Raw genomic sequence first — 21,437 nt, 5'->3', positions numbered from 1 at the left:
CCCTCCCCCTTGTCCATATATCTGGTGGGATATATGGACAACACGGACAGAGAGGGTTCTGTAAGGACCAGTCTTCGCCTTCCTCCCTGCGAACACATTTCTTCAGCCTGTACCCAGTGGCTGGGAGCGTCAGTGAGATGAAGAGCTGGGAGTGATCCTGCCCTGCTCTCTCTGTCACACTCTCACACACGGTCAGTTCAGGTGCTCAAGAGAATGTGAAGAGGGAACTGGGCGTCACTTCTTCGTCTGTGGCCCCCTAGTCTGTCTCTCTGAGCCCGGTAGCCCCTGGCCAGGACCGTCAAGGGTAGCCCTGGGGTGAGGGTTACCGAGTGGAAGGTGGGCATTTTCCCGTTCCAGAGGATGCTTCCCCCTCCCGCCTCAGAAGCCACTGATATTCTGTGCTGCGCCAGAGCCACCTCTCACCATTATCCCCCTCTACCTCCTCCATCCCATATGTCCCTTCTTCATCGACCCCTCGACTTGCCATTTGGCCCCATTACTCTGCCCTGTTCACAACCCATTGCCTGAGGGATGTGAGTGTTCTCGCTGCCTCCTGTCCAGGTTTTTTTAAATGTTGCAGCTTCTGATTAAAAATGACAATTACCTCATTAACATCGTACTCCTGAGGCAGCCGTGGATTTTTGTTCAGTCCTGGGTTGCAGCTGTAACTCCGGGACTGGCTTCGTTGCACTGACTGTCAGTGTGGATTTATCCCGGTGGGATCTGGTTACAGGTCATACACCAGCTGCAGCCAGTGACTAAGTTTCCAACAGCCAGCACATGGTCGGGTTACAGGACAAACATTGTCCCTCTGAATATTTAAACACTCAACACCTTGTCGCTTTCTTTCTTTGGTCAAAAGTGAAATCACCTGCTTGTACTTTGAAGGGGGCCTGGTGTCACCCATATTGATCACCAGAGCTGTTCACTGTCGCCTGAAGGCTCAGATTTAGAATGAAGCTTCCTTTATACTGTCCCCATCAAATACCCTCAGGAAAAATACTACCTGGTTAGATACAGAATAAAGCTCTCTACTGTCCTGAAGTGAAAATAAACAATATAGAGATTTCTTGACACTTCCCATAAAACCCTCCCAGGGACAGGATGGGGTTAGCTAAAGAGTAAAGCTCCCTCTACACTGTCCCATCAGACACTCAGTACACGGACAGCACAATACAAATATCCTTTTGAAACTGCGAACAGCACAATCTAGATAGATCAAGCTCCTCTACTTTAAGCCCACCTAACACTATCTCTAGCGACCACTTACACGGCAGATACAGAGTAAAGTTCCCTCAAACACAAAAGAACAGAAATTGCAGGAGAGGCTCAGCAGGTCTCTGGAGAGAAGGCAGAGTTAACATTTCCCACCCTGTGACCTTTATTCAGAATGCGCACTCTGTCCCATTAAACAGTGAACACAGGAGAAGGTATTTCTGCAGGTTTTTTTTTATTGCATCAAACAGAAACCAACCACAGCTGAGACCCTGAACATAAGAGGAGTGTTCCGTGGGAATCTGTGAGATTAACGTAACCAACTGACTGTTAGATCTGTATTGTTCTGTGTCAGCAAAACTATCCTTGAAGATGATCTGAAGTTTGCCATGGATCACATTGGGCTAACCGCTTCCCCTCTTTATTATCACATTTGGTGATATCTGCCGGTTTCTCATGGAGTGGAATTACAGCCCAGGGATATTGATGCAATACTGAATGCTTCACCGGCTGGGCCTGAGCAGGGTAAGGCTGGTTCCTGCTTCCTATTGGGTCCCCAGATGTTAGAAGAATGGGTTTTCCTCTTCCTTGTGGCTGTTCTGAAGCCGAAGACGTCCCATGGTGGTTTTACTGATGCATGGGATGTTGTGATTGGCTTTCATAACAACTGCCAGAAGGCACGAGCTGGGTCGCTGAATAAGTTCGCACCAGTCAGGGTAATCGACAGGTTGGGGCACGCTATTAAGAAAAGACAGGCTGAGAGAGCATATTATACAACCCCCACCCCAGGCTGCGTTAAATCCGCAGAGAATACATACCCCAAGCACAGGGTTAAGAAATGGAGGAAAGCTACCTCTACACTGTCCCCCATCAAACACTCCCAGTGACAGCACGGGGTTAGATACAGAGTAAAGCTCACTCTACACTGTACCCCCATCAAACACTCCCAGGACAGGGAGAGCACGGTGTTAGATACAGAGTAAAGCTCCCTCTACACTGTCCCCCATCAAACACTCCCACGGACAGCACGGGGTTAAATACAGAGTAAAGCTCCCTCTACACTGTCCCCCATCAAACACTCCCACGGACAGCACGGGGTTAGATACAGAGTAAAGCTGCCTCTACACTATCCCACCATCAAACACTCCCAGAGACAGGGACAGAACGGGGTTAGATACAGAGTAAAGCTCCCTCTACACCGTCCCCATCAGACACACCCATCACGACGTTAGATACGGAGTAAAGCTCTCTCTACACTGTGACCCCAGCACCCCCAAACCCAAAACATCCAATGCCGGTTGAGATACAGAATGTCCCCATGAAGTGCTCCTGCTGTTTTGGTTTCTACTTACCTGTCACAGCAGCCGACTCCAAAGGGCTTCAGGCAGATACATTGGTAACATTCTTCATTAATCCAAGTGTCTCCAGTCTCCAGCCTGACACCCTTGTGTTCACAGGTGGCTAGACAAAGATACAGACAGGGGTTAGTGTAAAAGGAACCAGTTGTTAGCCCGTCCCATTTCATAACCGCTCACTATTACAATACCCTCCTGCTCCCAGGTTAACAGAAATTACTTTCACCTTTGCCGTTAAAGAAGCATTCTCCTGCGGTGTGTATGGTGTGAGGGAACAGAATCAAAGCTAGGCACAAAAATCTCACTGCACCCCTCAGCAGCACCATGGCATAAATCAGTTGACGTTTCTGGCTGTGTCTCTCTCACCACTGTCTGTGTCCTCGTCCGTCTCTTGACCTGTTAGCTTTCTCACACCCTTTTCTACTTGTTATCTCTCTGTCTTAGACGTTACTGTCCTCCCAGTCTTCCCATGTCCTCAGTCTGTCTGCCCTTCCCACAGCCTCCACCTGCAACTGTTCCTGAGTCTTGCAGCTGGAAATACTCTCTCCTCTCGTCCACTTATTTCAATTTACGATCTTTTTCTGCTGCTGAATATTTCCTTCCTGCTGCTGAGTAATTTCTTTTCCTGCTGCCCTGTCCGTCCCCCATTAACTCTGGGCAATCCCTCACCTATTTATACTGGTCCAGCGTTCTGTCACTCCCATTTCTAACAATCTGTTCATAGATTGATGCAGCGTGTGCTCACACCATCTGTCTTGGTGATAAGGCCAGGTTCTTGCTGCGCTTTTATTTATTTACCGGCAAATGACGACGATGCGGTTGACACAGTGATGGTAGATAACAAGGCCTCAGAAAGACAGAGACCTCTCCGTTATATCATCAGAACACCATACCCTCTTATCTGATACTTGCAGCATCTACTGTGCAAATTGCTAGAGATGACAAGTTCCTGAGTTCAGTTACTGATCTCATAGTTTGCCTAGAGGAACAGGAGTAGGCCATTGGGTTTGACCCTGCCTTGACTGATTATACTCTGTGATCAAATGTTCCTGCATTACCTCCGTATCCCCTCATGTCATTATTTTCCAGAATCCTGATTTGTTTTGAAACTGCCCTGTCATTGAGGTTCCCCAGCCCTCTGGACAGAGTATTCTATCAATTCACCATCCTCTGTGTGAAGAAATTCATTAGCTCAGTCTGAAGTGTCCTGCTCCTTCTCCTGAGATTACGTCCCGCAGTTCTCCAGTCATCGGCCAGGGAAAGCATCTGATCTCCCTCCACCCTGTCATAACTTGAGAGGATGTTGCACTCGAAGGAGATCACCTCTGCTTTTTAGAAAATTTGAAAATTACGGACCCAATCTTGTCAATCCTGTCATCCCGGGGATTAACTGGTGAGCCTCTACTGCACTCCTCCTATGGCAAATGTAACCTCCCTTAGATAGGGGGACCAAAACTGTACAGAATACACCAGATGTGGTCTCGCCAAAGTTCTATCCAACTGCAATCTTTATTCCTGTGATAGGATCTCCTTACAATGAAGGCCAATGTATTAATTTGTCTTTCTAACTATTTGTTGCACTTGAATACCAACTTGCAGTAATTGAAGAACAAGGGCACCAGGTTCGTTTGGATACTCACACTCCCCAAGCCCTACTTTTTTTCCTAGCAAAGTAACTTCACGTTTATTCATATTGTATTCCATCTGCCATGTTCCAGTCCATTCACTTCACGTGTCCAATTCCCCTCGTAACCTCCTCACCATTTACCTTCCCATCCAGCAGATATGGACGTATTCCCATTGGGGTCCACAGCTACATAGGATTGTGGTCCTAGCACTGATCCTTGTGGTACCCCATGAGTAGCAGCCTGTCATCCTGAGCGTGATACATCTGTAAAGACATTGTAACATTTCTGTACTTTGAATAAAATGGGAGAATTGTTTTAAAACCAAGGAGTGACTGCACCTATGAAAACAACTTACTGGAAGTCATTGTGAGCTGTGTTTACCGTGCTGATTTGCACAGCAGTGGGAGAAGAAAGAAGAGACCCCTCACCACCAGGGTGTATGTGTGTAGAGTGAGATTTGGCCAGCAGTAAGTTGCTGATTGGTTTATACCAATGTGACCAGTTGTAGATGCCAGAAGACATCAGGATATGATGACAGGTCTCTGGCTTCTGAGCAGGGAAACACCTTGGGTGTTTACAATACAGGGTGAGTAGTCACAGGACTGCTGGAAGAGCAAGTTCTATCTCTGGTAAAAGTTCCTGAAGCCTGCAGAAACCTGATTATTTTCTCCTATCAGATGCTGTAAGCCTTTAACCAGTCACTGAGAAACTTTGTAATTCATGTGCCAATTGCCCTGTGCCTCTTAAGAGGTGAAAGATCATGAAGATTGGAAAACAGATCTGGGTAAGTAAAGAAATGCCTAACCCTTTGAATCGTGTTCCCTCGTTTTCCCCCCCCCCAACACACACACACCGCCATAACACCTTTTTTTTTCTTGTATCTCTAGTCATTTTACAGGTTGGTTAAAGTATCAATGAGTAGGAGTTATATCTTCATAGTGCACTGTTTTGTTTGTGGATAAAATGTATTCATTAATAATAAACAGTAGTTCTTGTTAAGTATGGGAGCTTGGTTTTTTGTTAACCTGATTTCTACGCACATGTAACTCGGGGGCTGTGTGTACTTTGAGCCATTATTAATGGGGTTTGAGGATCAGCACACTTCCCCAAGGGGCTGGTGACATTGTTTATTCCTGCTCTGTTTCTGCCTATCAATCAAGTCTCAATCCGTACTTATATAGTTCTCCCAAGGCCATGCACTCTAACTTTGTTTATTAACCTCATCAAAAGCCTTACAAAATCCAAATACATCTCATCCACTAGTCTATGCTGCAGATAATATCCTAAGCAAATCCAATATTTCTCAAACCATATGATCAGAAAATGGTCATTCATCATGTCGGTGTTCACTGAAACTAGCTACCAATTCTAATCTTTTCCAGCACCAGTCTGCAGCCTTCAGCAATTCAAGGGCACATTAAACTTTCTTTTAAATGAGTTGAGGGTTTCTGTCTCCATCACCAAATCAAGCAGAGAGCTCCAGACACCCACTACGCACTGGGTGAAATAGCTTTTCCTCATGCTCCCTTTGATGTGCCTACCAAAACTGTTAAATCTGGGCCCCAGGTTACTGACCTCTCCATGAGGGAAGATACATCTTTCCCATTCACTCCATCCAAGCTCCTCATTAAGTTGAACTCCTCAGATGAATCACCCCTAAGCTTCTTGTCATAGAGATGTACAGTATGGAAACAGATTGTTCAGTCCAACACATCCGTGCTGACCAGATATGCTAACCTAATCTACCTCCATTTGTCAGCACCTGGCCCATATCCCTCTAAACCCTTCCTATTCATATACCCATCCAAATGCCTCTTAAATGTTGTAATTGTACCAGACTCATCCACTTCCTCTGGCAGCTCATTCCATACACGTACCACCCTCTGTGTGGAAAAAGTTGCCCCTTGGGTCTCTTTTATATCTTTCCCCTCTCACCCTAAACCTATGCCCTCTAGTTCTAGACTTCCCCCACCCCAGAGAAAAGACCTTGTCTATTTATCCTATTCGAGCCCCTCATGATCTTATGAACCTCTATAAGGTCACCCCTCAGCTTCCGACGGTCCACAGATAAAGGCCCCAGTCTGTTCAACCTCTCCCTGTAGCTCAAATCCTCCAACCCTGGCAACATCCTTGTAAATCTTTTCTGAAACCCCTTTCAAGTTTCACAACATCCTTCCGATAGGAAGGAGACGAGAATTGCGCACAACATTCCAAAAGTGGCCTAATCAATCTCCTGTTCCTCAGATGCTGCCTGACCTGCTGTGCTTTTCCAGCACCACGCTCTCGACTGTAATCTCCAGCATCTGTGGTCCTCATGTCTGCCTCATTACAGCCTTGATCTAGTATTCAATACCTTGCCTAATGGAGTGCACCTCATGATGTATTTGCCACCTTGTTCACCTGCTCTGCCACCATCAGGGAGCTATGGACATGGACCACACGCCTGCTGTTTTTATCCTTTTGGTTTCTCCATCTTCCATTCGCTACCTTCCCACCTACTCAACCAGACACTACCTGCAGTCAGTCTTTTCATCAATTACTTGGCTAATTTGTGTTCCCTACAAATTTCCCAGTCATGCCTTGGAGCCATGTCGAACAGTGGAAACTATTTTCCACCAAGTATTGTCCATTGTTTCCTGTTATTGAGCCAACTCAGCTGAATTGCCCATGGGCCTTGGTCTTTCTAACTAGTCTGCAGTGAGACTTTTGTCAAATGCCTTACTAAGGCCCATGTAGATGTTTTTTTAACCCCCACACTACCGCCTAAGTGCGGTAGTGCTTATTTTATCCCCAGCACCCATGGTGTGTGTGTGTGTGTGTTTGTGCAGGTGTGAGACACAGTGAAAGACACAAAGTGCACAAATCTTTATTCAATTCCACCACCAGGACGATAGGAAAACATCCGAGTGGCCAGTGACAAACACTGCCCTTCACATCAAAGGGCAGTGCTGAGTGATCAAAACAGTGAAAAGGTCCATGTAGATAACATCTGCTGCACTACCCTAATTGGTCTATCTTGATGAATTCAATTAAGTTAGTAAGACACCTCTTACGTGAGCATAAGAGGTATAGTTAGTAAGTTTGCTGATGACATCAACATTGGTGGTGTAGTGGACAGTGAATAAGGTTACCTCAGATTACCACAGGATCTGGACCAGATGGGCCAATGGGCTGAGAAGTGGCAGATGGAGTTTAATTTAGGTAAATGTGAGGTGCTGCATTTTGGGAAAGCAAATCTTAGCAGGACTTATACACTTAATGGTAAGGTCCTAGGGAGTGTTGCTGAACAAAGAGACCTTGGAATACAGGTTCATAGCTCCTTGAAAGTAGAGTTGCAGGTAAATAGGATAGTCAAGAAGGTGGAGTGTCGGAAGCTCAGGGGTGAAATTGTAGAGGTTTATAACATTATGGGGGGCATGTATAGGGTAAATAGACAAAGTATTTTGCCTGGGCTGGAGTCCAGGACTAGAGGGCATTTGTTTAGGGTAAGAGGCAACATTTTTGCTCAGAGGGTGTTATATGTATGGAATGGGCTGCCAGAGGAAGTGGTGGAAGCTGGTACAATTACAACATTTAAAAGGCATCTGGCTGGGTATATGAATAGGAAGGATTTGGAGGGATATGGGCCGGGTACTGGCAGTTGGAACTAGATTGGGTTGGGATATCTGGTTGGCATGGATGAGTTGGACCGAAGGGTCTGTTTCCATGCTGTACATCTCTATGACTCGACATGACCTTCCCATAATAAACCTCGTGACTCTGATTTAATCCAGTGGTGGTTTATCCGGTCTCAAATATAATAATTTGCTCAGCACTGAGATTGGAGTGACCAGTCCATAATTATTTGACCCATCCCTGGCATCTTTTTCAAATAATAGGAAAACATTCAAAGACCTCCCATCCTCTGGAAGCTCATCTGTATCCAGTGAGGATCGGAAAGTGATCCTTGGGACATCTGCTATTATCCTCCTTGGCTTCTTGAGGATGCAATTCTTCTGTTCCTCATGATTTATTCACCCCTTAGGTCTGTCCCCCAGCACTTCCCTGTTTACTTCATTGAACATTTCACATCCCTCTTTAATCGCCTGTGATACCCCTTTTGTGAAAAGACAAACTGCTAGTTGAGCATTCAGTCTACATTGTCTGCTTCCATGTACTAGATTAGAGTGATGCTGGAAAAGCACTGCAGGTCAGGCAGCATCTGAGGAGCAGATAAATCGATGTTTTGGACAAAAGCCCTTCATCAGGACTGAAGGCAGGGAGCCTCCAGGGGGGAGAGATAAATGGGAGGGGGGTGGGGCGGGGAGAAGGTATCCAAGAGTACAATAGGAGAATGGGGAGTGGGGATGGAGGTGATAGGTCTGAGAGGAGGGTGGAGTGGATAGGTGGGAAGGGAGGTTGGCAGGTAGTGGAGTGGATAGGTGGGAAGGGAGGTTGGCAGGTAGGACAGGTCATGAGGATGGTGCTGAGCTGGTAGATTGGAGCTAGGGTACGGTGGGGGGAGGGGAAATGAAGAAACTGGTGAAGTCCACATTGATGCCTTGGGGTTAAAGTATCAATGAGTAGGAGTTATATCTTCATAGTGCACTGTTTTGTTTGTGGATAAAATGTATTCATTAATAATAAACAGTAGTTCTTGTTAAGTATGGGAGCTTGGTTTTTTGTTAACCTGATTTCTACGCACATGTAACTCGGGGGCTGTGTGTACTTTGAGCCATTATTAATGGGGTTTGAGGATCAGCACACTTCCCCAAGGGGCTGGTGACATTGTTTATTCCTGCTCTGTTTCTGCCTATCAATCAAGTCTCAATCCGTACTTATATAGTTCTCCCAAGGCCATGCACTCTAACTTTGTTTATTAACCTCATGTCCTTGTTATGGTGGGGTTAGGGGCGGAGGTGTGGGATATGGATGAGGTGAGTTGGAGGGCATCCTCAACCATGTGGGAAGGGAAATTGTGGTCTTTGAAGGAGGCCATCTGGTGTGTTCTGTGATGGAAATGGTTCTCCTGGGAGCAGATACGGTGGAGGAATTGGGAATATGGAGGAGGTAGGGTGGGAAGAGGTGTAATCCAGGTAGTTGTGGGTTTGTAAAAAAAAAAATGTCAGTGTCAAGTCAGTTGTTTTTGATGGAGGGGTCCAGGAAGGGGAGGGAGGTATCAGAGATGGTCCAGGTGAATTTTACTGGTAGGTACAACACTCCATGGTGATTCTTTTGCTCTTCATGTACCGATAATGAACCTTTGGATTTTCCTGAATTGTACTAGTGTTCATATCTACACTTTTCTTTCATAAACCCCTTTTTTTAACTTCTAGATGTTCTAGATTTTCTGGTATCACTTAAAACATTAGCCCGTTAATGCTTTTAAGGTATTCTCCCAATGTGTGGTCATCAACTTGCTTCTCATAGCCCTCCATTTGTTCGATCAGATTTAACACCCTTGTTTCAGAATGATCTACATGTTATTGAAACTTTACATAAAACCAGGTTCGATTCCAGCCTTGGGTGACTGTCTGTGTGGAGTTTGCACATTCTCCCCGTATCTGCGTGGGTTTCCTCCCACAATCCAAAGAATTGCAGGTCAGGGGGATTAGCCAAGCTAAATTGCCCACAGTGTTAGGTGTATTAGTCAGAGGGAAATGGGTCTGGGTGGGTTACTCTTTGGAGGGTTGGTGTGGACTGGTTGGGCCAAAGGGCCTGTTTCCACACTGTAGGGAATCTAAAGGTTTACAGGTTGTTCTGCTAAAATATGCATTTTGTTAACACAATTTCGTTGTGATGTGATTGACAAATTGGGGACACTTTCTTAAGTGTGAACTTTTCAAACGTGTGGTTGTAACATAATTACATCACCAATATTTTAAATGCTGTTTCTAGAGTACAGTCAGTTCTTCTCTAACGCGATGGTTACGTTCTCATTTCTCAAAGGTTCCTTTACAGCACAATGGCTAACTAATCCCTTTCTTAGTGCACAACACTAAATCCAAAGTAGCCCAATTCTTCAACATCCTGCTCTATTATTGCAATTACAACACCAAGGGGTCAATGCATTGTTTAATGTAAACCAGAGACAGCTATCACTGTTTAAGCAGAGTGTTTAGTCAGCTTTTGTAAACAGAGACGTCATCCTATCTTTGAAATGAAACGAAACAAAAGAGCTCCAAACATTACTGAGGCCAGATAGTAACATTAGTAACCAGAAACTAACAGAAACAGGCTGCATGACAGCTTCCTCTACACTGTCCCCATCTCACTCCCAGCACAGGGTCAGGTACAGTAAAGGTCATTCTACACTGTCCCCCCCATCAAACCCTCCCAGGTCAGCAACAGCATGTGGTTAACTATAGGTAAAGTTCCCTCTACAGTGTCCCCATCAAACACTCCCAGGACAGATACAGAGGTTAGATACAGAGTAAAGCTCTCTCTACACTGTCCTCATCAAACACACTCAGGATAGACAGGGCGAAGTTAGATACAGAGTAAAACTCCCTCTACACTGTCCCCATCAAATACTAGAACATAGAACATTACAGCGCAGTACAGGCCCTTCGGCCCTCAATGTTGCGCCGACCTGTCATACCAATCTGAAGCCCATCTAACCTACACTATTCCATGTACGTCCATATGCTTGTCCAATGACGATTTAAATGTGCTTAAAGTTGGCAAATCTACCATTGCAGGCAAAGCATTCCATACCCTTACTACTTAGGGTGTAGGTTTGCTCGCTGAGCTGTAGGTTTGATATCCAGACGTTTCGTTACCTGGCTAGGTAACATCATCAGTGGCGACCTCCAAGTGAAGCAAAGCTCATCTCCTGCTTTCTGGATGGGGTTCCTGGGGTTTGTGGTGATGTCATTTCCTGTTCATTTTCTGAGGGGTTGATAGATGGCATCTAGATCTATGTGTTTGTTTATGGCGTTGTGGTTGGAGTGCCAGGCCTCTAGGAATTCTCTGGCATGTCTTTGCTTAGCCTGTCCCAGGATAGATGTGTTGTCCCAGTCGAAATGGTGGGTTTTTTCATCCATGTGTAGGGCTGCGAGGGAGTCGTGTCTTTTTGTGGCTAGCTGGTGTTCGTGTATCCTGGTGGCTAACTTTCTTCCTGTTTGTCCTACGCAGTGTTTGTGGCAGTCCTTGCATGGAATTTTTATAGATGACGTTGGTTTTGTCCATGGGTTGTACTGGGTCTTTTAAGTTTGTACGTTTGTGTTTGAGAGTGTTGATGGGTTTGTGTGCTACTAGGATTCTGAGGGCTCTCAGTAGTCTGGCTGTCATTTCTGAAACTTCTTTGATGTATGGTAAGGTGGTTAGGGCTTCTGGCTGTGTTTGGTCTGCTTGTCGTGGTTTGTTCTTGAGGAATCTGCTCACTATATTTTTTGAGTATCCGTTCTTCTTGAATACGTTGTATAGGTGGTTCTCCTCTGTTTTCTGAAGTTTGTCTTTGCTGCAGTGTGTGGTGGCTCGTTGGAATAGTGTTCTGATACAGCTTCATTTGTGTGTGTTGGGATGGTTGCTGGCGTAGTTAAGAAGAACGGATACTCAAAAAACACAGTGTGCAGATTCCTCAAGAACAAACCACGACAAGCAGACCAAACACAGCCAGAAGCCCTAACCACCTTACCATACACCAAAGAAGTTTAAGAAATGACAGCCAGACTACTGAGACCCCTCGGAATCCTAGTAGCACACAAACCCACCAACACTCTCAAACAAAAACTAACAAACTTAAAAGACCCAGTACAACCCATGGACAAAACCAACGTCATCTATAAAAATTCCATGCAAGGACTGCCACAAACACTATGTAGGACAAACAGGAAGAAAGTTAGCCACCAGGATACACGAACACCAGCTAGCCACAAAAAGACACGACCCTCTCTCCCTCATAGCCCCACACACAGATGAAAAAAATCACCATTTCTACTGGGACAACATATCTATCCTGGGACAGGCTAAGCAAAGACATGCCAGAGAATTCCTAGAGGCCTGGCACTCCAACCACAACGCCATAAACACACACATAGATCTGGATGCCATCTATCAACCCCTCAGAAAACGAACAGGAAATGACATCACCACAACCCCCAGGAACCCTATCCAGAGAAAGATATAAATAGAAAGCAGGAGACAACAGCTTCGCTTCACTTGGAGGTCGCCACTGATAATGTTACCTAGCCAGGTAATGAAACGTCTGGATATCAAACCTACAGCTCAGCGAGCAAACCTACACCCTAAACCTCAACCTGAGCTACAAACCTTCACAAACCTTGCGAAACCCTTACTACTCTGAGTAAAGAAACTACCTCTGACATCTGTCCTATATCTATCACCCCTCAACTTAAAGCTATCTGTCACTATACTTGGAAAAAGACTCTCCCTGTCCACCCTATCTAACCCTCTGATTATCTTATATGTCTCTATTAAGTCATCTCTCAACCTTCTTCTCCCGAACGAAAACAGCCTCAAGTCCTTCAGCCTTTCATCGTAAGACCTTCCCTCCATACCAGGCAACATCCTAGTAAATCGCCTCTGCACCCTTTCCAAAGCTTCCACATCCTTCTTATAATGCGGTGACCAAAACTGTACACAGTACTCCAAGTACAGCTGCACCAGAGTTTTGTACAGCTGTAGCATAACCTCATGGTTCCAGAACTTAATCCCTCTATTAATAAAAGCTAAAACACTGTATGCCTTCTTTACAACCCTGTCAACCTGAGTGGCAACTTTCAAGGATCTGTGTACATGGACACCGAGATCTCTCTGCTCATCTACACTACCAAGAATCTTACCATTAGCCCAGTACTTTGCATTCCAGTTACTCCGACCAAACCTTATCGAACGCCTTGCTGAAATCCATATATACCACATCAATCGGTTTACTCTCATCTACCTGTTTGGTCACCTTCTTAAAGAACTCAATAAGGTTTGTGAGGCACGACCTACCCTTCACAAAACTGTGCTGACTATCCCTAATCAAATTATTCTTTTCTAGATGATAATAATTCCTATCTCTTATAACCTTTTCCAACCGACTGAAGTAAGGCTCATTGGTCTATAATTACCTGGGTTGTCTCTACTCCCCTTCTTGGACAGGGGAACCACATTTGTTATCCTCCAGTTTTCTGGCACTATTCCTGTAGACAATGACGATTTAAAGATCAATACCAAAGGCTCAGCAATCTCCTCCCTGGCTTCCCAGAGGATCCTAGGATAAATCCCATCCAGCCCAGGGGACTTATCTATTTTCACACTCTGCAGGATTTCTAATACCTCTTCCTTGTGAACCTCAATCACACCCAGTCTAGTAGCCTGTATCTCAGTATTCTCCTTGACAACATTGTCGTTTTCTAGAGTGAATACTGTTGAAAAATATTCATTTAGTGCTTCCCCTATCTCCTCTGACTCCACACACAACCTCCCACTACTTCCTTGATTGGCCCTAATCTTACTCTCGTCATTCATTTATTCCTTAAATACCTATAGAAAGCCTTAGGGTTTAGCCTGATCCTATCCGCCAACAACTTCTCATGTCTCCTCCTGGCTCTTCTGAGCTCTCTCTTTAGGTCTTTCCTGTCTGCCTTGTAACCCTCAAGCGCCCTAACTGAGCCTTCACATCTCATCCTAACATAAGCCTTCTTCTTCCTCTTGACCAGAGATTCCACTTCCTTCGTAAACCACGGCTCGCATGCTCTACAGCTTCCTCCCTGCCTGACAGGTACATACTTATCTAGGACACACAGTAGCTTTCCCTTGAATAAGCTCCACATTTCTATGTGGCCATCCCCTGCAGTTTCCTTCCCCATCCCATGCTTCCTAAATCTTGCCTAATCGCATCGTAATTGCCTTTCCCCCAGCTGTAACTCTTGCCCTGTGGTATACACCTATGCCTTTCCATCGCTAACGTAAACATAACAGAATTGTGATCGCTATCACCAAAGTGCTCACCTATTTCCAAGTCTAACACCTGGCCGGGCTCATTACCCAGTACCAAATCTAATGTGGCTTCGACCCTTGTTGGCCTGTCTACATACTGTGTCAGGAAGCCCTCCTGCACACACTGGACAAACACTGACCCATCTATAGCACTTGTACCCAGTCAATATTTGGAAAGTTGAAGTCCCCCATGACAACTAACCTGTCTCTCACTCCTATCGAGAATCATCTTTGCTATCCTTTCCTCTACATCTCTGGAACTATTCTAGAAAACTCCCAACAGGGTGACCTCTGCTTTCCTGTTTCTAACCTCAGCCCATACTACCTCAGTTGACGAGTCCCAGCATACTCTCGGGATAGAGACAGGACAGAGTTAAATACAGAAGAAAGTTATATTCTTTTAAACTGACGGTAATGCGCTCTCCACACTATTTTAGCCCTAAATGACTCTCAGTCTACACAGCCTGATATTTCACTCCAGCATCTTGTCGTTCTGTACAGCAGGTTATTTTCCTGATTTAGAGTCACTCATTGGGATTAGTAAGTACAAGGTCAGGCTGTGTGGTGGTGACCTACACCTAACCTATCAACTTTGTTCAAAAGATCATGTTTAACAAACACACAAAGGCACCAGGCTCCCAGTGTGACACACACACAAACCGGCTCACACTGTAATGCTCTCTCTCTCTCTCTCACACACATGCATGCACACACAAGGCTCAGAGTAACACACACACACACAAATAACCTTAAACACGAGAGTCATTTCTAATGGAGCCACACAAGGGTGGCAGAGGCAATAATTGGTGTATATTTTGATCATGGACTGAACAGATGATGGAATTGAGTTGGTCAGATTGTACTGGATTGAGGCTTCTTGCCTGAAACGTCGATTTTCCTGCTCCTCAGATGCTGCCTGACCTGCTGTGCTCTTCCTGCACCACTCTCTCGACTCTGACTCTCCAGCATTTGCAGTCCTTATTTTCTCCTGCACCGGATTGGAGGCGTGCCTACACAGAACACTAGGTAATACTGATTCGAGTGCTCCGGTCTGTGTGTGCTTATTTGTATTCAGCTGCAACCATACTCCGTCTCAATGTCTGACAATGAGGCAGCAAACAGGTCAAATTGATTCAATTTGTCTCCGGACCTTCTCAGAGGCCAGTCTGTCCAGTGCTCTCTGACGGTGAATGACCAACACAGAGAAGATGATGGAGAGTGTTAGCACGGTGCCTTCGAACCTCCAGAACAGAGTCTCCTCCATCAGTGCGGAGCGGCAGCTGCAGAGGCACACAGTACAGCATTCTGAAACAGCCTCAGTAGGATAGGTTAGAGTCATAGACAGTCCAGCGGTCAACTGTGCAACTGAATATCCCTACCCCTCCCAGCTCCATTCCAGACAAGACACCCCACAACATCCCCATGAGCAAAGAACCCAGCAATCCCTACCTTTTATATTCCTCTCGCTGGGACTCTGAGCAATTGATCTTTTCCACAAATCCTGTTGTACTGCAGGCTTCTCGGGTTTTCTGTAAAGACCACAGGAGTCAGACTGTGATCAACAAATTGCTCAGGTGCTGGGCAAGGCCCCGTCTGTCTGCCTCTGCCACTCCCCCTTTCCCCCGGCACAGGGACCCAAACCCTCCCTTTACACCCACACTCCCAGCAGTAGCCTTTACAGGACACTTACCACCTCAAAGCGTGTGCACTCCTTACAGCTCTCTGCCACAAAGAATTGTTCGACCTGCCAACACGGGGCATTTGAAACGGTGCTCACTGTGAATAGACAGCAACATGGAACTACACGGACAACACAATAAATCTCCCTCTACTCTTCTAAACTGAATGTAAACCTCTCTCTACGCTGCTCCCCATCAAACACTCCAAGATACAGGGACAGCACAGGGTTACATACACAGTAGAGCTCCCTCTATGTGTCCCCTACTAAACATTCCTGGGACAGCACGGGGTTAGATACAGTGTAAAAATCCCCTTACACTGTTCCTCACTATCAAACACTCGCAGGACAGGGGCAGCATAGGATTAGGTACAGAGTAAAGCTCCCTCTACACTATCTCTCCCCCTGCCATCAAACACTCCTGGGACAGGGACAGCATGGGGTTCAATGCAGAGCAAAGCTTCCTCTACACATTCCCCATTCGGTAGAAAAGGCAGTGGAGTGAATGTCTGAAATGCTCTACTCTGTGAGTGGGGTGGGGTGGGGGGAATGTTACTGAATTGATCCTTAGATGCGGGTGACGCTGCCTGGGTCAGCACGTATTGCCCATCCCTAATTGCCCCTTTAGAAGGTGGTAGTGGGCTGCCAAGTGCAGTTGCTTTGGGAGCCCACCCCGTGCTGTTAAGGAGGGTTTGTGCTGCAAAGGATTGACTCTCAGGTCAGAAATTCTCTTCAAGTGTTTCCCTCCTGCTAAATGCTGAGGGAACCTGTTAAAGCCGATCTCTTGGTTACTTGTCCCAGTTATTTCCTTCCATGCCTGATGTAAAATGCATCTTATAATGTTCGTGTATAGTGCCAGGGCTGCTCTTACCCAGCAAGGTGCTCGCTAAATAACAGTTGTTCATTTTGAACAAAGTAGGAAGATACCTGAATCTTTTCCTTCACGTGATGTCAGAGATTCACTGAACCTGAAAGATAATAACAGACGTATCACGACTGCCAGTACTTCACGTCTCATTCTTACCAGCTGGATTGATTTCCCGTTCCTGTAGGCAGGGTCACTGGACAGTGATCAGGAGCAGGACTGCGGCTGATTTGTGAAGCCATAGGACATGGAAACAGATCCTTCAACCAAACCTGCCATTGCCAACCAGTGTCCCAAACTAAATTAGTCGCTTTGTCTGCACTTGGCCAATATCCCTCTAAATATTTCCTGTCCACATGCCTATCCAAACATCTTTTAAATGTTGTAACTGGACTTAGTTCCACCACTTCCTCTGGCAGCTCATTCCATATAAGCACCATCCTCCGTGTGAAAAAGGTCCCCCATCTCTCTTCAGATCATTAGCAGGAACCCTGGCTGTTACTCTCCCAGAGATTTAATGGGGTTCGGGGTGTAATACACCAATATTTAACCGGCATCTCCAAATCAATATTTAATGGGGCTGTGTTTAACAATCTGGATATTTCATGGGGATCAGAATTTAACACTCCGGATATTTAATGGGGCTTGGGGCGTAACAAATCGGATCTTTAATGGGGTTTGATTTCTAACTCACCGGATATTCAACATGAAGAGATAGAACAGAGTAAGTAGGAATGATTGGCTGGTGTTTGTGCAGCTGAAAGCCTGGCCATGCCTGCAGCTGCTGACTGGATCCTGGGCCTCCTGTGATTCACAATTCAAAGACATGATTTGAGAGCAGCAAATGGTAGAGCTTGCACCAGTCTGGAGAGCTTGCATAGGATCAGGCGTCATTATGGGGAATCCTTGTAATCATTCCGAGCCACGGAGCAGGTTTCTGGCAAATAACAACAAGGTGCAGGTATGATGACATGAATCTCCGCGTATGACCCCACGCCCCAACATTCATCAAATAACCCCTGTATCTAAAACTCAGGCAGATCACACCACCTGACACCATCATTCTCAGGGCCAACTCTCCGCCTACACCACCCCCAAATTGCAGGGACACACCAGACCCCCGCAAACCGCAGGGACACCTATTCCCCCTACACTCCCTAAACCCCAGGGACACCTCTCCCCACAAACCCCTGGGACACCACTCTCCGCTACACCCCGCAAACCCCAGGGACACCACTCTCCGCTACACCCCGCAAACCCCAGGGACACCACTCTCCGCTACACCCCGCAAACCCCAGGGACACCACTCTCCGCTACACCCCGCAAACCCCAGGGACACCACTCTCCGCTACACCCCGCAAACCCCAGGGACACCACTCTCCGCTACACCCCGCAAACCCCAGGGACACCACTCTCCGCTACACCCCGCAAACCCCAGGGACACCACTCTCCGCTACACCCCGCAAACCCCAGGGACACCACTCTCCGCTACACCCCGCAAACCCCAGGGACACCACTCTCCGCTACACCCCGCAAACCCCAGGGACACCACTCTCCGCTACACCCCGCAAACCCCAGGGACACCACTCTCCGCTACACCCCGCAAACCCCAGGGACACCACTCTCCGCTACACCCCGCAAACCCCAGGGACACCACTCTCCGCTACACCCCGCAAACCCCAGGGACACCACTCTCCGCTACACCCCGCAAACCCCAGGGACACCACTCTCCGCTACACCCCGCAAACCCCAGGGACACCACTCTCCGCTACACCCCGCAAACCCCAGGGACACCACTCTCCGCTACACCCCGCAAACCCCAGGGACACCACTCTCCGCTACACCCCGCAAACCCCAGGGACACCACTCTCCGCTACACCCCGCAAACCCCAGGGACACCACTCTCCGCTACACCCCGCAAACCCCAGGGACACCACTCTCCGCTACACCCCGCAAACCCCAGGGACACCACTCTCCGCTACACCCCGCAAACCCCAGGGACACCACTCTCCGCTACACCCCGCAAACCCCAGGGACACCACTCTCCGCTACACCCCGCAAACCCCAGGGACACCACTCTCCGCTACACCCCGCAAACCCCAGGGACACCACTCTCCGCTACACCCCGCAAACCCCAGGGACACCACTCTCCGCTCCAAACCCCAGGGACACCCCTCCCCCTCCCGCGGGTGTTTATTCTGGAACATTCCAGCGGGGCCCACAGCAGTAATTCTTTCCCCCTCCCCCTATCCCGGTTATTTCACTCTTTCCCCGGGTATGTTTTCCTTCTCTCTCTCTTTCACCTTCTGCCTGTTTTTTTTCGCCGCCGCCATCTCCTGGCGGGACGCCGACGATCGCCACCGGGCCAAGCGCGACCCCCCCGCCCCCGGCGCCACAACAGCGTCCCCTGCAGCAGGCAGGACCAGGGGGAAGTAACCTCCCTGAAGGGCACCTCCCAGCGGCCAGCACAAGCAGCACCGACCTAGTCCTCCAGGAACAGTGCCGCCCTGCAGGTTGGAGTTGGCTCTTCAGGAACGCTACTTAGGAGAAATTCACCCAACACCCTCAGTCATTCAGAGGGGCAAAGGCAGCAGATAGAGGGGAACTTGTTCCCTTCTGAGCCCCTCACCCTCCTGACTTAAAAATATATTGCTATTCCTTCAGTGGAGCTGGATCATGTTTCAAATCCAGTAAGCTCAGAGGATGTTGTGACTGGAGAAACCCGGCGCAGGTTCAAACAATCCCTGCAGAGTCCAAGAGGGGAAACATCAACTCCAGCAGAACCTCAACTCCCATAGACTTTGTGATTGGGAGATGCCGGTGTTGGACTGGGGTGGACTGGGTTGATTTTTAACCCCATAGACTTTGTAAGTCTCACCGACTCCGGCAGGGATCAGTTTATCTACTCTAAGAACATAGGAATTTAGCCCTTCAAATCAGCTGCACTATTCAATACAATCATAATCTGGCTTGTGTCTCAGCTTCTGCCACTTGGCTCAATAATATTCCATAATTTTGTTTCTTGATCAGTGAAGGCTGCAGAAGGCTCCTTTTTAACACAAGCTCCAAACAAGATCACTTGGGGTATACGCTGATAAGGATAGATGGTTATGGCCAGCTTTCAAAATCCATGAATAAATATATCTCTAAAACATTATACACTTACAATTTACCAAAACAAAAATCAAAACCACCTCCAACAACCGGAGGGTCTGATTGTATGCAAATATCAATAAAAATATTTATTTGTCAAAACAGTATTTATGAATGATCAGGATACAGAGGGAGACATGCACAGAGAGGCGTGGACGGATGGACAGGGATTTCTGAATAACTATTTACAAAACTCGTCATTTAGAAAGGCCAGACCACAGAGGAAGTGTACAGCACCCATTTGGAGTCCCAGGCGAGATGCAGCTTTCTCATCGAGAGGGGACCATGAAGGATCCAACAGTCAGCAGAGGCTGTGACCAATGCTCAGAGCTTAGATTAGAGTGGTGCTGGAAAAGCACAGCAGATCAGGCAGCATCTGACGAGCAGGAAAATCGTCGTTTCGGGCAGCAGCCCTTCACCAGGAATGCTCAGAGCTGCACTGTCTCGGTCACTCAGTGGCCGTGAGGGGAGGGCAGGAGGCTCGCGGTCCTTAGCAAGTGCTTGACGTCCCATTTCACATCTCATCGGCATGCCCAGGTTTAACAGGGAGGGTATTCCCTAGGAGTGCTTCTGTCTGTGGTCCTTGCTGGAGATGCCCCGTGCTTGGGATTGGCATGCCAGAGTCGGATGTGTCCTCCTGCCTTTCAGACGAGGAGTTGCCGACAGAATCCTGGAGCTGTGAATCTTCAGGGTGGCTGACCCTCAGCCTCTGGGACATCTGCCCCACTGGAGCTGAGCGGTTCCCTTGCTCCTGGGAATTGTTGCTGAACAGGTCAGCTTCTTCCTGCAGGTGCACGGATCCCTGGGCATCAGAGAGCGACCTGTCAGGAAGTCCCGATATCCGGGAGGCTTCCAGCTCAGTGAGGATTGTCCTGGAAATAACTAGCAGAAACATATTGGGGAAAGATAAATAACAATGCTATGGAAAGGAAACAAAGCCTTCATTCTGCAAAATCTGCTTATTCATATCCCCTCTCCTTTATCTCCTCCGTGCATACAGAACTATGGGATCAGCAAACCAACACAGCACAGGGATTTTAGATACACACTCAAACGCAGCCTGGAGGCAGTGCTGCACTGTCAGAGGGTCAGCGCCGAGGGAGCACCGCACTGTCGGAGGGCATATGATTTGTTAGGACACTGCTAGAGTATTATGTACAGTTTTGAAATCCACATTCTAGGAGAGGAGAGGGTGCAGTGGAGGTTTATGAGGATGTTGCCTGGGCTGAAGAGTTTTCGTTATGAAGAGAGACTGGACTGATGTGGAGCAGAGGGGAGGGAGGAGAGGACATGGCTAGATCTACAGTTTCTCCTGTGTGGAGGGATTAGTGACCAAGGTAGGGCAGGATGTTTCAAGGAGACATGGGGAAACTTGTTGCCACTCAGAAGGTGGTGGGAATCTGGAACTCACTGCCTGTAAGGGTGGGAGAGGCAAAAACAAACAAACATTCAAAGTATTAATCTACTTAGATGTACACTTTGAGGAGAAAGTGAGGTCTGCAGATGCTGGAGATCAGAGCTGGAAATGTGTTGCTGGAAAAGCGCAGCAGGTCAGGCAGCATCCAGGGAACAGGAGAATCGACGTTTCGGGCATAGGCCCTTCTTCAGGAATG

At 47.3% G+C, this 21,437-nt stretch overlaps 2 protein-coding genes across 2 annotated transcripts; both read right to left on the bottom strand.

Annotated features, from left to right (window-relative positions):
- Window positions 1-1,435: 1,435 nt before the first annotated feature.
- Window positions 1,436-3,195, bottom strand: msmp2 (microseminoprotein, prostate associated 2). The gene is made up of 3 exons (XM_043684026.1): window positions 2,797-3,195; window positions 2,568-2,676; window positions 1,436-1,953 (listed from the first exon to the last, which is right to left on the bottom strand). The coding sequence occupies exons 1-3, from the start codon at window positions 2,894-2,896 to the stop codon at window positions 1,779-1,781; spliced, it is 384 nt and encodes a 127-aa protein (XP_043539961.1). The 5' UTR covers window positions 2,897-3,195; the 3' UTR covers window positions 1,436-1,778.
- An 11,698-nt stretch (window positions 3,196-14,893) lies between these two features.
- Window positions 14,894-19,083, bottom strand: jtb (jumping translocation breakpoint). Its single transcript, XM_043684025.1, has 6 exons — window positions 18,975-19,083; window positions 17,366-17,608; window positions 16,734-16,774; window positions 15,819-15,904; window positions 15,578-15,657; window positions 14,894-15,408 (listed from the first exon to the last, which is right to left on the bottom strand). Exons 2-6 carry the CDS (start codon window positions 17,563-17,565, stop codon window positions 15,252-15,254), a joined length of 564 nt encoding a protein of 187 aa, XP_043539960.1. The 5' UTR covers window positions 17,566-17,608; window positions 18,975-19,083; the 3' UTR covers window positions 14,894-15,251.
- Between the last annotated feature and the right edge of the window lie 2,354 nt (window positions 19,084-21,437).

The sequence above is a fragment of the Chiloscyllium plagiosum genome, chromosome 51, assembly GCF_004010195.1.
Source record: "Chiloscyllium plagiosum isolate BGI_BamShark_2017 chromosome 51, ASM401019v2, whole genome shotgun sequence".
NCBI lineage: Eukaryota > Metazoa > Chordata > Chondrichthyes > Orectolobiformes > Hemiscylliidae > Chiloscyllium > Chiloscyllium plagiosum.
Note: the sequence above shows the minus strand (reverse complement) of the source record. Positions and strands in the feature narration are given on the sequence as shown.

Coding starts and splice junctions, on each gene's coding strand:
- msmp2 (XM_043684026.1), bottom strand. CDS start 2,896: ATGGTGCTGCTGAGGGGTGCAGTGAGATTTTTGTGCCTAGCTTTGATT. Junction 2,677..2,796: donor ATGCTTCTTTAACGGCAAAG/GTGAAAGTAATT, acceptor ATCTTTGTCTAG/CCACCTGTGAACACAAGGGT. Junction 1,954..2,567: donor GGAGTCGGCTGCTGTGACAG/GTAAGTAGAAAC, acceptor TTTTCTTAATAG/CGTGCCCCAACCTGTCGATT.
- jtb (XM_043684025.1), bottom strand. CDS start 17,565: ATGACGCCTGATCCTATGCAAGCTCTCCAGACTGGTGCAAGCTCTACC. Junction 15,905..16,733: donor ACGTGAAGGAAAAGATTCAG/GTATCTTCCTAC, acceptor GTCTATTCACAG/TGAGCACCGTTTCAAATGCC. Junction 15,409..15,577: donor CAGCGAGAGGAATATAAAAG/GTAGGGATTGCT, acceptor GTGCCTCTGCAG/CTGCCGCTCCGCACTGATGG.